General features: G+C 45.6%; 1 protein-coding gene across 1 annotated transcript in view; it reads left to right on the top strand.

Moving 5' to 3' along the window:
• Positions 1–15433, top strand: part of ANTXRL (ANTXR like) — a 51477-nt gene that overhangs the window by 26162 nt on the left and 9882 nt on the right. The window contains exons 14-16 of the mRNA XM_045569012.1: positions 221–256; positions 1277–1372; positions 2886–2966. Coding sequence (XP_045424968.1) covers positions 221–256; positions 1277–1372; positions 2886–2966 — 213 coding nt within the window. The remainder of the gene's footprint in view (positions 1–220; positions 257–1276; positions 1373–2885; positions 2967–15433) is intronic.

The raw sequence follows: 15433 nt of genomic DNA, 5'->3' as shown, positions 1-15433 counted from the left end.
CCAGACCCTTATCAGGGTAACCACCCAGGTGTGGTCATACTTTAACTTAGCTGGGCCCTGCAGGCATTGTTCTCGGCAGGTCTCGTGGGCTTCTTCGTTTTCCATTAGGGAGGGGAGGGGTGCCCGCCACCAGCCTTATAGGTCCCATCCGTGTTCAGGGCCCAGGCAGAGCCCACCCCACCCCCACCCATCCCACATTTATCTCTTTTGAACATTCTAGACCAAGAAGCCCCCACCTGAGCAGAAGCTAGAAAAGGTAAGTCGTGGTTCTGGTCCTGACACTGTCGCCTAAGGAGGGTGCTGCCCTTCACCAGGAGGCTCCATGAAGCCTGTGCCCCTGAGCTCCCACCTTCCTGGGCAAAGAAGAGGGTCACAGAGGGGCGGGGCAGGGCCGGGGGTGGCGCGGGACTCTCGGTGATGTCACCTAGACAAGGCCCTCCCGCTCCCAGCACCACCTGCCATGAGCCTCTGTCACCGAATGTGCCGCCTGGGGCCCCCAGGTTCAGCAACTGCCGGGGCCCCTGCTGAGATACGTCCCCAAAGGGCTGTGGTGGGATGTGAGAACACAGATGAGCCTTGGAGAAGGAGCCTCCAGTTTTGGGGACCTGGTCCCAGCCCAGGCTCTGCATGGAGGTTTGGCTCCAAGTGGTGTCTGATCACCGTCTCCCGGCAGGGCCGGGGGCTGGCTGGGCCCAGCCTCGAGGGACTGCAGGGCTGAGGGGGTGCGAGGGACACCCAGCCCCAGTGAGCACAGGGACCAAGGGTGGGAGCCGGCTGTGGCTCGCCCGGGCGGGGGACACCCCAGGGGCCGTGAGTGGCCGTGGTGGGTGGCTGAGGCAGGAGGCCCTGGCCTGGGCTGTGGCGGAGACAGGCCTGGCTGCCCGCGCTGCCTCTGTGTGGGGCGGCGTGGCGTGGGCCTGGGGAGCTGCGCCCGCACGGGCAGAGCGGTGGGCGTGGGCGGTCGCTGCACCTGCGGGGACGCCACTCCGCCTCCAGGACAGGCTTCCGCCAACATGGGTGGCCGAGGAAGCACCAAGCGCACAGGATGGAGTTGCTGGCGTTTAGGGGAAGAGCCATATTCGCAAACCTGGAGGAGTGTGCGTGTTTCTCCCAGGGAGGATGCTCCCCTGTGGTGGGTGCCCCTCCCTGGTGCTTTCATTCAGTGACAAGTGTCTGCTGAGGAGCCAGCCCTGTGCCGGGTGCTGGGGCCACGGACCCCACGTCCCTGCTGCCCAGAGTCTGCCAGACAAGGAGTCAGACAGCTGTTTTCTCCTAGCAGCCAGAGAAACCACCGCCTGTGTGCCCCACAGTGATTGTCTGTTGCTCCGGGTGCCAAGGACTGTGCGGAGTGTGCGGGATGCGAGGGTCGGAGGTGAGAAGCGGCCAGTGGGGAGGAGGGGCGGACAGGGGGCAGCCGGGTCACATTACAGAGCCCGGCCCCAGAGGCAGCGTGGTCTGTTGGCGCTGGACGTGAGCACTCGGTGCTGAGGGAAAACCAGAGGCCCAGCCCTCCCTAGTGGGCAACGAGTATGAGGGCTCCTGTCCCCCCAGCCCCAGGCCTGTCCCGCACCTGGGGTTCCCCCTTTGGAAGCATCCAGAGTTCTGGACAGTGGCAGATGGTGACACTGGCCAGTCCCTGGTTCTCACAGAGGTCACACTCAGCTTGGGCAGTGGCTTGGGTTTCTAACCACCTGCCTGTGGGTGCCTGAGCCCACAAACTGAGCCACAGAGAGGCTCGCAGAGGTCAGGGAAAAAATAGAAACAACCAGTCCTGAGCCACATTCTTACCCCCGTGGAAGCTCTCTGGGAAGGACGGTGGCACCTGCTTGGCCTGGCAGCAAGTCATTCACATAGAGTGAGGAATGCGCTCACCCAGAGGGCCTCGTCACCTGCTGAGATGGGGTGACAGGGGCTGCAGGGAGGAGGGGTGGAGCTGGAGACACAGGGGTCCTCACAGGTTGCTGTGCAGGAGTTTGAGCCCTGGGGCCCAAACAACAGCAATTCACCCTGAGGAACCTGCCTTGCCCAGGAAGTCCCCTGGCGTCCTTGGGGAGGGGGAACCAGCCAAGCAGCAGCCATGGGGCCCCCAAACGGGGAGGGAGAGGCCCCTGGGGGGCCAGTGGTGAGGGGGAGAGAACTCCAGACGTCCAGCCTAGCTTTGCCCTTTTCCTTCCCGGGCCAGGCTCTGACCCTGGTTGCATCCACCACTTCCCGCTGGGAGCCTCCAGCTCCTCTGCCGCCCCAGAGGGCAGTGGGGAGGCCAGGCCTGCCTCTCCCCTGAGTGTGCCATCCAGTGGGAGGAAGTCACCCGCCAGCGGCTTGTTCTGGCGTGTAGGGCACGGCCCCTCCCCCACCCCCTCCAGGAAGGCCGGACTGCAGAGCCCTGGGGCCATGCTGCTGCCCACGGCTACATACAGTGCCCCTAGGGCCACTTCCGGCCTAGACTCTGCGGTCCTCTTCTCTCTGCCCTGGTCTCGGGCACGTGGCCCCCTAAGCAGGGCACAGTCCTTTCATCCCCCTTCCCCTCGTGTGCCCCCTAATGCAGTCTCCTTCCCCCGCCCCGAGTTCCTGCCAAGGCCTGTGCCCAGGTTCCCCTCCAGGACCTCTGCTGGGCCACCACATGTCCCTCCAAACTTTGGACTTTTCCTCTAAATCTGCCCCTGGCTTCTCCTCCTCCTACACCAAAAATACTGTTTTGTGCCACATTGCAAACCTCCCTGTGACCCTCGGTGACCACCCCTCAGCACACCAGGCCCCCAGGGCCCCTCCCCAGGGGAGCCTGGAGCTTTGTCTTCCAGGGGACAGAGCTGTGGGGAGTGGGGTCCTGCCGCCTCTGGGGCAGCGTCCAGGCCGTCTTGCCTCCTCATGGCCACGTTGCTTTTCAGGACAATCTGGATACCTTGTGCTGCCTCGCTCAGCCCAGCTGCAACCAGGTGCCACTGATGTGGTGTCCACGCAGGGTCCAGGTGAGCCGGGCACAGGGACCCTCCTGATGGGCAGGAGGCCACTGCTTTTGCCCTTGACAGTGGCCCTCTGGGACTGTGGCTCAGAGAGCCGTGTCAGGGCACCCGCCAAGCAGGAACGCCCAGGACAGGGGAAACGGTGCCCGTGGGTCCCCCGACCGTTTCTGGATAAGGCATCCTGCATTTCCTTTCCTGGTCCCTGGGTGCCAGGAGTGCTGGTGGGTGTGGTCAACAGTGCGGTCTGGGCAACACTGACTGGTTCTAGAAGGTGCCAGAGTCCCTCCTTGTGTCATCGCCTTGGGGCCATGCAGAGAACAGAGAAGGGAGGCATAGAAACAGTTCTCGGGGTTTGCCTTATTCAGGCAGGTTTGGACGGCTTGAGTTCAAACCTTCGACTGCCTGCGAGTGGTCGAAGCCTGGCTGCTGCGATTGGCTGGGGCTCAGATGCTTCCAGAAGCACATTCCTAAATCAGGTTTTCAGTTTGTTTGTGTACTAAGGTAGGTTGTGGTTCATACGTGAACACTCAAGCGTGTGAGTACAGAGGCTTTCTCAGGCCAAAGTTTAGTTTAATTGAACAATTTCACCCCTTTAATCAGCCTCTCAATTTTGTTGATTCCCTTCTCTGTCACTGTCATAAATGAGTTATTTGGTCCCAGGATGGAACTCACAGGTCATGAGGTCCCACCAGTTGAATACTTTTTTGTGTTCTGTTGATGAACCCATGAGGCGGGGTTCACTGTTGCTGGCCGCACAGAAAGCCAGCTGGAAAGCCAAGGGGGGCTGCCACGGAAGAAAGGATCTGTTACAGCAGATGTGCCTACGTGAGGGTGGGGGAGGTATACACTGCCTCAAATCCACTTCCCCAGTCAGCAGGGTCAGGGGTGTTTCTGGAGGTGAAATGAACGATGCATGAGGGGAGTGAGCGTCATTACGTTTTTGGGGTGGAGTGCAGGGCACGCAAGCACAGGGAGAAATCATGCTAGTACATGCATGCCATGATCAAAAAATAGGAGACAAGGCCCTCCCAGGGCTGGATTTTCATATCATAATGAGCTAGGGGTTAACATTGGTCAGTCTCTCAGCCTTGCGCGCAGGCTCAGTGGGTCCTCGGGCACAATCTGTGGTGGGGTGTCACTTATCTTGCCTTCTCTGAACAGGTTGCGTGAGCTTTGTAGTTATCTCGTGGCTACAGGAGGCTCCACAGTTTCTGTAAAAGAGACTCAGAAGGGAATGTGTCAGTGCAACAGGGTTACAAAGTTCTGCTCAGCAAATGTTACTGGCCTGGGAACTTGAAACGTAAGAGAACTACAAAAAACAAAGCTATGTCTTCTTGCTTATGGCGCTGGTGCCAGTTCTTGGTGACCTAGTCAAGGTGAGGCCATTCAGCGAGTGATGGATGGGGATGGCTGCACGCAAACATTTAAGCTTTCAGAGGGTGCAGCGCACCAGGGGGACTGTTATGATGACCATCAAGAGGATCATATGGAAAGACCAAAGTGTCCTCTAACAAGATTTCTTATGAAACGAACCAAACCAAATCAAACAAGCCAAGGTACAGGCAATACAGGCTGCTCAGTAGCATTTGCGTCCAATTGGTCATAGTCCTTGTTCAGGGTGTGATGACAAAATGGCCTGATTTTATTGTTAAGCCGGTAGCACACATCATAATAACCTGGAGAAGAAATAGAAAGATTAGAAAACCTTGGAAAAACCAAGCTTGTCATCCACCATTTAGGATGCCAGCAAACCAACTGTTAGTTGCTCCTGTAAATGTATCCTGTGTTTCTTTCTCTTGAGAGATTTCCTTGCTGTATTTGGTGGCAGTGTCTATGGAAACAGCAGTATCAGCTTTCTGTAGTAACAAAGTAAGGGGAGAGACAGGTACAGCATTCAGTTTTGTTCAATACAAAACATAAGGCTTCAACTTGAGCAAAAAGGAGACCTGGAGTTGCATGATGGTTCATTAAGTGCTTTGTTGAACCCGTATGCGATTAACGATCCACCAATTGTAGAGCGGATTCTACCCATCTGAAGCCACAGGAGGTCCAATTGGCTACAAAACCCAAGATTTTCCCCATTTTATGGATTAGCTCTAAATTTCATACAACCAGAACCACACTACCACCACGAGTGAGCCCCCAGGCACCCTTAGTGGGATCTTTCCTCAGTGGAAACTAGCTTATCTCCATCTGTTTCGAGTTTGGTGCTAATTTTGGTTATTGACCATTTTGGGTCCTGATCATAGGAGCCGACGTGGGAACTTTCAGGGGAAGCAATTCCAAAGGCAGAAGTGAGCCAGGCCGAACTACAAGGTCTGTACCAGCAGGGAGGCAGAAGAGAATAGGCAGGTTCCCCACTATAGGCCCTCTGGGGTTGGAAGAGGTGGCACCTACTTGCATTTGAGAATGGTCAGTTAAATTTCTTTGCCCACAAATCTACATAGCTTGTGAACAGAGTCCAGTTGGAAATTTGCTTTTTTGTGGTCCCCTTGTAACATGTTGTAAGGGTGTATAACCACGTTTAGTAAAAACAGCCCTACTGGATTTAATCTGGTGACATTATGCAAGCAATTACTTGTACCCACATAGGTAATTTCCAGGTCTTGAGTAAGTGATGTCTGGAAACACAATCTACTTCTTGTAGGCATCTCTCAAATAGGTTTTCTATATTTGGTAATGATCAGATTATTAATTGGAAAAGTTAGGGTGTTTCTAGCTAGTGCAGAAAAGTAAGCAGTACTTAGGAGAGTGGGAGATGGTCTCCTAAACCCTGATATGTTTCATAAGGACTGAAGGAAGGAAGGATGTAAACCTTCCAGTGACTATTTTATAAGAGGTCAACTTATTTTTCCAATGGGAGTGGGCTGTTTGCCTTTAAAGCCAATGGTAGTACCTTTGGCCAAGGCAACCCAATGGACTCAGTTAACTTTGCCAATTTTAGTTTTAAGATGCCGTATGTTCTTTCAACGTTTCCAGAAGACTGAGTGTGATAAGGACAATGATAGTGCTCATAAGGACAATTATTATGTTCGTAACACCTTGTTGAATTGGTATACAACTTGCCCAATAAAATAAGTTTCCCTATCACTAGAGATTTCACCAGTGATGCCCCATAAAGGAAACATATTTTCTCATAATTTCTTCACTACTGTCACTGCAAGGGCACTACATGTGTACATGGGAAAGCCTCTAACCAACCGGAAAACATGCAAGAACATACTGATATCCCATTGAGGGTAGCAACTAAATGGAATCCACCTGTAAATGTTGAAATGGTCCATCAGGTAGAAGAAATACACCACCTGAAGTTCTAATTGTTTTCCTGGCATTATGAGTTTGACAAGCCAAACATTGCTTATAAATCATTTTAGCAATTTTGGGAACAGTGACTCCACCAATATTTTTTGATAATTTGGATCGTTTTTTTTCTGCTCCATGATGAGTTGTGGAGCTTTTAAGAATGGAAGCTTTAGAGACTCAAGAGGGACCAGGCAACCATCCAGGCCTCTGTGAGTCCATACTTAACGTCGAAGTTCCATTCTTTAGATGCCAAATTTGTCTTTTTTTTTTTTTTTCCAAATCAGGTGCATTGTACTGATTATTAAATAGGTCATCGTAAGGAAGTTGATTTGGGTAAATCTTATGAAGTTCATTCAAACTGAATATCCTAACAGCTGATTTAGCATAAAAATATACCAGGGCATTCTCTTGATATTCCAGTACAGTTTCACAGGTATAAGCTTCGATCTTAATAATGGTAGCCAGGCATGGTAGCTCACGCCTGTAATCTTAGTGACTTGGGAGGCTGGGTTGGGAGGATTCCTTGAGGCCAGGAGTTTGGGATCAGTCTGGGCAACATAGCAAGACCTGTCTCTTAAAAAAAAAAAAAAAAAAGGAAATCTATGATGGTAACAGCATAGCAGAAAGCAGCTCATCTACTTGGAGTCCATTTTTTGACGGGGGTCCCACTAGGAGTGAGAAACTCTTGTTTCCACAACATACCAAAATCATGCAGTACTTCAAAAGCATATCTGCTATCTGTATAAATATTTACTGACTTATCCTTAGCTATAGGACAGCCTCGGGTGAGAGCAAAAAGCTCTGCAAGTGGAGCTGACTTACTTGAAGAAAAGCTGGTTAGGTTATTAACTCATTTTGGGTGGTAACAGCAAAGCATGCCTGATATTTTCCTTTGAGTTTTACCATAGGACCCACCAACAAAAAAGTTGTTACTCAGAATTATCCAATCAAGTACCTTATAAACCACAAGGGGCCACTATGTCCAGTACTATACTCACACCGTTGTGGTCTTCCTCACCATCAGGCAGAGGTAATAATGTAGCAGGTTAAGTAGGTTGCAGCATTTCAGATGGAGATTAGAAGGAGACAGGAGAAGAATTTCCTAAGATACTAGTCTGCTTGCTGGAAAATGCTGAGTTTGGTTGAAATTTAATACACTTTCCACAGCACGTGGGATTTGCAAATTAAGTTCACTCCCTAAAACCGACTCAGATGAAGCTTCTACCAAGGCTGCTGCTGCTGCTACTGCTTTTAAACAAGTGGGGAATGCCCTAGCTAATGGGTCTAGCTGTAGGCTATAATATGCAATGGGCCTATGGTTTCCCCTGTTTTCTGGAGAGAACTCCTAATGTCTGATTGTTATGCTCATGAATAAACAAGGTAAAATTTAAGTGTAGTTTGGAGGTCCTAAAGCTGGAGGCCAATTTCATGTTTAAAAGCTTGCTTGTGACTGTCTTCCCCAAGTAAAGGCTCTGGGACTGCATTTCTAGTGAGCTCATACAGTGGTGAGGCCATTGAGGGAAAACTCTGGGACCCAGGATCTGTACTATCCTTCCTGCAAGTCCAAGAAACACCTCTAAATTGTCTCTTGATTGCAGGCCAAGGAAAACTTTGAATAGGTTTTATTCTTTCAGGCAAGAAGGAAATTCCTTCATCAGTCGTGTCTCAACTAGTGGATTTTTTCCCTGAAAACTCAGCTTTTTCCATAAGGCCTTGTGACTTTTATGTGAGAGTTGCTGTAAAAGGTAAATTGAGTCAATGTCAGAACACTCTTTGGTGGGAGAGCATAACAGCAGGTCATTGCCATGATGAATTATAGTAGAATTCTGAGGAAACTGTAGGGGTGCAAAGTCCTGGTGCAATGCCCGGGAAACACAAAGGGGCTGCAGTAGATCTTTATGGCATTGCAGTCTGGGTGTTCTGCTGATGTTTCCAAGTGAAAGCAAAAGGGTAACTCTCTCTCTCTCTTTTTTTTTTTTTTTTTGTTTCAGCATATTATGGGGGTATAAAAGTTTAGGTTATTTAAATTGCCCTTGCCCCCCACTCCCGAATCAGAGCTTCAAGCGTGTCCATCCCCTAGATGGCGCGCATCGCACTCATTACGTATGTATACACCCATCCCCCCCCCCCCCCCCCCGCCCACATCTGCCTGACACCCGATTAATGTTATTCCTAAATGTGCTCTTAGGTGATGATCAGTGAAACCAATTTAATGGTGAGTACATGTGGTGCTTATTTTTCCATTCTTGGGATACTTCATTTAGTAGAATGGGTTCCAGCTTTATCCAGGAAAATACAAGAGGTACTATATCACCATTGTTTCTTATAGCTGAGTAGTACTCCTTGGTATACATATACCACATTTTATTAATCCGCTCATGTATTGATGGGCACTTGGGCTGTTTCCACATCTTTGCAATTGTGAATTGTGCTGCTATAAACATTCGAGTGCAGATGTCTTTTTTTATAGCATGTCTTTTGTTCTTTTGGGTAGATGCCCAATAATGGGATTGCTGGATCAAATAGTAGGTCTACTTGTATCTGTTTAAGGTATCTCCATATTGCTTTCCACAGAGGTTGTACTAGTTTGCAGTCCTGCCAGGAGTGTTCCTACCTCTCCGCATCCCTGCCAACATTTACTGTTTTGGGACTTTTTGATAAAGGCCATTCTCACTGGAGATAAGTGATATCTCATTGTGGTTTTGCTTTGCATTTCCCTGATGATTAGAGATGTTGAGCATTTTTTCATATGTTTGTTGGCCATACTTCTGTCTTCTTTTGAAAAATTTCTATTCGTGTCTTTTGCCCACTTTTTGATAGGGTTGTTTGATTTTTTATTGCTGATTTTCCTGAGTTCTAAATAGATTCTAGTTATCAGCCCTTTATTGGATGTGTAGCATGCAAAAATTTTTTCCCATTCTGTAGGTTGTCTATTTGCTCTCATGACAGTTTCTTTGGCTGTGCAGAAGCTTTTTAATTTAATCAGGTCCCATTTATTTATTTTTATTGTTGCTGTGATTGCTTTTGGGGTCTTGTTCATAAATTCTTTGCCTAGGCCAATATCTATAATAGTTTTTCCCGCATTTTCTTCTAGAATTCTAATAGTTTCACACCTTAGGTTTAAGTCTGTTATCCACCATGATTTGATTTTTGTGAGAGGTGAAAGGTGCGGGTCTTGTTTCAGTCTTCTACATGTGGCTGTCCAGTTTTCCCGGCGTCATTTATTGAATAAGGAATCTTTTCCCCAGTATATGTTTTTGTCTGCTTTGTCAAAGATTAGATGGCTATATGAGGATGGTTTTATATCTGGATTCTTAGTTCCATTCCACTGGTCTGTGTCCCTGTTCTTGTGCCATTGACTCTCTTTATGAGCTGGAATGCTAACGAAAGCTGAGCAGTGGTCTATTACCATGAACCACCTTGAATCAGTGGGTTTATTAGATCATAAAGTATTAGGATTGGGACTACAGGAAACTTTTTATTAAGATTTTATTAATTGTCTATGAAGTTTGAACAAATCTCCAACCTCATCCATTTGGTTTTTTGACTGGTAGGATTAGAGTGTTATAAGGACTCATACATGGAATTGTAAGTCCTTTTTAAATGAAATCTTCTGCAATTAATGAGACTCTTGGGTTGCTTTAGGTTTTAGTGGACATTGGAGTAATTTAGGTAAAGGTTTAGAATGATCAATTGGATCTTTGTGGATTCTGCACTTTTAATGCTTCCTGTATCGGATGAGGAAGAGACCCACGAACATCCAGGTGTTTTAGAAAGGTCAGGGATATTACCGGCCTGAGTGTTGATCTGTAGAGAGCCCAGCGGTTCTGCTTCGGGAGAGTCCAGGAGCTCTGAGAGTATTTCTTCCTCCGAGGAGGACTGTGCAGGCCCTTTCAGCTTTGAAAGTGAGTCCAGCCCCAGCAAGTCGACTGAATTGGTGTCATGCAGTGAAAAGGCACCTCTGTCTGCTAATAGCCCCGTAGCCAATTGGATGGGTTCAGATATGGGAACTTCTGGAACTTGATTCAAAATCCTCACCACAGAAAGGACCTTTTTATTAATACTCCCAGGGATTTGTTGTCTTATTATAGTGGGCTTTAAACAGGGCGGCTCTGGTCTCCACCAGCATTGGACGAGATTCCCCATTTGTTTTTAACTCTTGTTTCTTTCTGTTTATTTAAAGGCATTGCAGGGAGCAGTTTACCAGGGGATCCCTCAGAACCTTGTCAGTGTTTATCCTGAGTTAATATCTCCTGGAGCGAGAAGGTCCCTTTGGTCCCAGCCCCTCTAACTGTGGTGATTGGAGAGTTGTAATCTTGTCAGCCTTTTGGGTTTTTTCTTGCTCTAAAGTCCCCTCAGAATTCTCAGCTAAGGCCACCAATTCAGTCATGTCTGTAACTTCCCATCCTGGTGCACAGTTTTAATTAAGCTGCTAAGTTCAGGATGGAATCCATTTGTATTCAGAGCAATGAATGCCGCCTCAGTCCCCGCGCGACACAGTCCTTGCTGTACTTTGAGCCCAGAATGTCTCACACAGTGTTTCTAAGCGAGTTCTGTGATCTGAAACTGGTTTATCCTTTTTTTGTCTGCAGGATTAATGGTGGACCAATCAATTTTTTATGGAAAAAATTTTACAAATTGAATCTAAAATGCTTTCAGCATTTTTTAGCTCCTTTTAGCCTGCTTATGGCTGGTTTGGAAGGTCTTTAATTCCTGTCAGGTTTGTCGCTTCTGCTGCTGCCATCCTTTGTTGAGGTTCACCAGGTCCCAATATGTGAATAAATGGGTTAAGTCGTGGAGTCCTATATCACAACCCCTTATGAGATTCTAAAGTCCTCAGCAAGTGTTTGAGGTTAGGAAAGTCCCCTACAATGGCTCCAAGCTCAGTTTTAGAGCACAGAGCGCAGGTGGTTACGGCAGGAAGGCTGGTCACAAGGTCTCACTTTGTAAGGCATCTGCCTAACTAAGCATTGTCATCTTTAGGGTGAAAGGGTAATTTAGCGAAATGGTTAGTGGCCTCAGAGGATGCAGAGAGGGACCATGAGGAGAAGGGGCGGGCAGGGGCAGTGCAGAGTGCAGGCCTCTCTCGTCAGGTCCTTAGTCTGTTGCTAAAGCTTTTCATTTGCTTTTCGCAAAGAATCTTTTAAAGGCACAATATATTGATTCATTTAGTCTTTTAGGTGACTTGAATACCAATGAAGGAAACTATCCCATTGTATTTGTGGGGTTTTGATACCCTTTTTTCTAATATGCCTCACAGATAATTTTTTCCAAACTAAAACTTCCCATTGTGAGCCAGACACGGCAGTGCGCACCCATCAGCCCAGCTACTCAGGAGGGTGAGGCAGGAGTTCAAGCCTGTGGTATACTACGGTCACAACTGTGAATAGCCACTGCACTCCAGCCTGGGTGACATAGTGAGACTGTCTCTAAAAAAGAAAATTCTGCATCTGTGGCCGTCTTAGCTCTAAACTGTCTCCAGTAAGGTTAATTCATGTTTCTAAAAATGCACATATCCTTCTGGGCCCATAAGTTTGAATTTCTTTTTCCTTTTTTTTTAAGACAGAGTCATACTCTGTCACCCAGGCTAGAGTGCAGTGACGTCGTCATAGCTCATTGCAACCTCAAACTCCTGGGCTCCGGTGATCCTCCTGCCTCTGCCTCTGCCTCTGCCTCTGCCTCTCAAGTATCTGGGACTGCAGGTGCATGCTAATTTATTTTCTTTGTTTTAGAGCCAAGATCTCAGTTATGTTGCCCAGGCTGTTCTTGAACTTCTGGCCTCAAGCAATTCTCCCTCCTCAGACTCCCAGAAGGCTGGGATTTACAGGAGTGAGCCCCGGCGCCCAGCGCCATAAGATTTATATATAAAATTATCTGGAGTCCCAGAAGGTGGAGTCCTAGACTCCTTTGACTGAGACCAATGCATTATTAAAAAAAGTACCTACGCAAGGCCCACGGCCTCTAATTGTATCCAATTTAGTTAATGATCAAATCAAATCCAATCCCAGACCAGTCCAGTCTAAATATAGCTCAAATAAACTCAGAGCGCTCAGAACACAAATCAGTGGAGCTCAGGATCCAAGAAAAAATTCACCCACAACCTCCAGTTACAAAGGAGACAGAAGTGAGCACAACTGAGTCCACAGATACCTCGCCTGGTCACCTGGTGTTCCTGGAGGTCAGTCACTGCAGTTTTACCTTTTCTTCTAAAATTTTTTATTGATATATAATTTTTGTACATTTTTATGGGGTACATGTGGTATTTTGTCACATGCATAGAATGTGTAATGATCAAGTCAGGGTATTTGGGATATCATCACCTCAAATATTTGTCATTTCCATGTGTTGGGAACTTTCAAGTCTTCTCTTCTAGCTATTTTAAAATATGCAATACATTGTTGTTAACTAGAGTCACCCTACTCTACTATCGAATACTGCAAAATCCCCCTCCTGCCTAAGTGTATTTTCGTACCCATTAACCACCCTCTCTTCATCCCCCCAGCACAAACACCTTTCCCAGGCTCTGGTAACCATTGTTCTACTCTCTACATGCATGAAATTAATTTTTTTAGCTCCCACATATGGATGACAGCATGCAATATTTCTCTTTCTGTGCCTGACTTATTTCACTTAACATAATGACCTCCAGTTCCATCCATCTTGCTGCAAACAACATGATTTCACTCTTTTTCACGGCCAGATAGTGTTCCACTGTGTATATGTACCACATTATCTTTATTCATTCATGTGTTGGTCAACACTTAGGTTTATTCTGTATCTTTGCTACTGTAAATAGTGCTATGATAAACACCCAAACTCCCTTTGACACATTGATTTCTTTTCGTTTGGTTAGATACTCAGTAGTAGGGTTACTGGATTGTATGGTAGTTCTATTTTTAGCTTTTTGAGAAATCTCCATACTGTTTTCCATAGTGGCTGTATTATACTAATTTACATTCCCACCAACAGTGTATAGGAGTTCCTTTTTCTCTACATCCTTGCCAGTAACTGATATTTTTTGTCTTTTAATATTAAGAATATTAATAACAATAAAAACCATAAGATAATATCTCATCATCATTTTGATTTGCATTTATCTAATGGTTGGTAATGGTGAGCATTTTTTCATGTGCCTGTTGGCCATTTGTATGTCTTCTTTTGAGAATTGCCTATTCATGTCCTTTTCCCACTTTTTAATGAGATTATATTCTTTTAATGTTAAGTTATTAAAGTTCCTTATATATTCTGGATTTTAGTCTCTTGTGGGATGAATGTTTGCAAATATTTTCTCTCATTCAACAGGTTGTCTCTTCACTCTGTTGATTGTTTCCTTTGCTGTGCAGAGGCTTTTAGTTTAATATAATCCTACTTGGCTATTTTTGTTTTTGTTGTCTGTGCCTTTGAGGTCTTAGCCATAAAATTTTTGCCTAGGTCAATGTACTGTAATGTTTCTCCTATGTTTTCTTTTAGTAGTTTTATAATTTTGGGTCTTATGTTTAAGTCTGTAATTCACAGTCAGCTGATTTTTGTATGTAGTGAGAGATAGAGGTCCAGTTTCATTCTTTTGCATATGAATATCCAGTTTTCCCAGCACCATTTATTGGAGAAAGTGTCCTTTCCCCAACACATATGCGTGGTGCCTTTGTCAAAAATCAGTTGACTATAAATATGTGGGTTTATTTCTGAGTTCTCTGTTCTGTTCTATCGGTCTGTGTGTCTGTTTTTATACCAATACAATGCTGTTTTGGTTCCTATAGCCTTGTAATATATTTTGAAGTCAGGTAGTGTGATGTGTACAGCTTTGTTCTTTTTGCTCAAGATTGCTTTGCTTCTTCAGGCTCTTTTTCAGTTCCATACAAATTTTAGGATTGTATTTTATATAGAGTTACATTGAATCAGTAGATAGCTTTGGGTGGTATGCTCATTTTAATAATATTAATTCTTCTGATCCATGAGCATGGGATGTTTTTCCATTGTTTGTGTCATCAACAATTTCTTTCACCAATGTTTTATATAATAGTTTCCCTGGTGGAGGTTTTTCATCTCTTTGGTTAAATTTATTCCTAGACATTTTTTTGTAGCTAATGTAAATGAGATTGCCATCTTGATTTCTTTTTCAGATATTTTATTATTAGTGTGTATAAATGCTACTGATTCTTGTATGCTTATTTTGTATTGTGCAACTTGCTGAATTTGTTTATCAGATCTAAGAGTTTTTGGATGCCTTTTATTTCTTTCTCTTGCCTGGTTGCTCTATTAAGACATCTATTAGTATGCTGAATAGAAATGGTGAAAGTGGACATCCTTGTCTTGTTCCAGTTCTTAGAGGAAAGGCTTTAAGCTTTTCTCCATTCTGTATGATGTTAGCTGTGGGTTTGTCATATGCAGCCTTTGCTACATTGAGGTATGTACCTTCTATGCTTGGTTTGTTAAGAGTTTTTATCATGAAGCATTGTTGGATTTTTTCAAATGCTTTTTCTGCATCTACTGAAGATGTTCATATGGTTTTCATCCTTCATTCTGTTGATGTGTTGTATCAGGTTTATTGTTTTGAGTATGTTCAACCATTCTTGCATTCTAGGATAAATCCCACTTGATTGCGGTGTATTATTTTTTGATGTGCTGTTGGATTCCATTTGCTAATATTTGTCTGAGTATTTTTGCGTCTATGTTCATCAGGGCTATCGGCCTGTAGTTTGCCTTTTTGGTTGTGTTTTTGTCTGGTTTCCTTATTAGGGTAATGCTGGCCTTCCTGACCTCATAGAAGGAGTTAGAGAGAGTTCCCTTTGCTTCACTGTTTTGGAATAGTTGAGGAGAATTGATGTTAGCTCTTCTCTATAAGTATTGTAGAATTTGGCAGTGGTGCCATCCAGTACTGGGCTTTTCTTTGCAGACTTTTTATTACTGATTTGATCTTGTTACTCATTATTGGTCTGTTCAGATTTTCTATTTCTTCCTCATTCAATCTTGATAGGTTATAGGAGTCCAGGAATTTATCCTTTTGCTCTATATTTTCCAGTTTGTTAGTGTATAGTTGTTCATAGTAGTTTCTGATAGTCTTTTGTATTTCTATTGTATCAGTTGTTATGTCTCTTTTTTCAGTTCTCAATTTATTTGGGTTCTCTCTTTTTTTCTTGTGTAATCTAGATACAGGTTTATTGATTTTGTTT

This window comes from Lemur catta, chromosome 14, assembly GCF_020740605.2.
Source record: "Lemur catta isolate mLemCat1 chromosome 14, mLemCat1.pri, whole genome shotgun sequence".
Lineage (NCBI taxonomy): Eukaryota > Metazoa > Chordata > Mammalia > Primates > Lemuridae > Lemur > Lemur catta.
The sequence above is the reverse complement of the archived record's forward strand: the minus strand, read 5'-3'. Positions and strand labels throughout refer to the sequence as shown.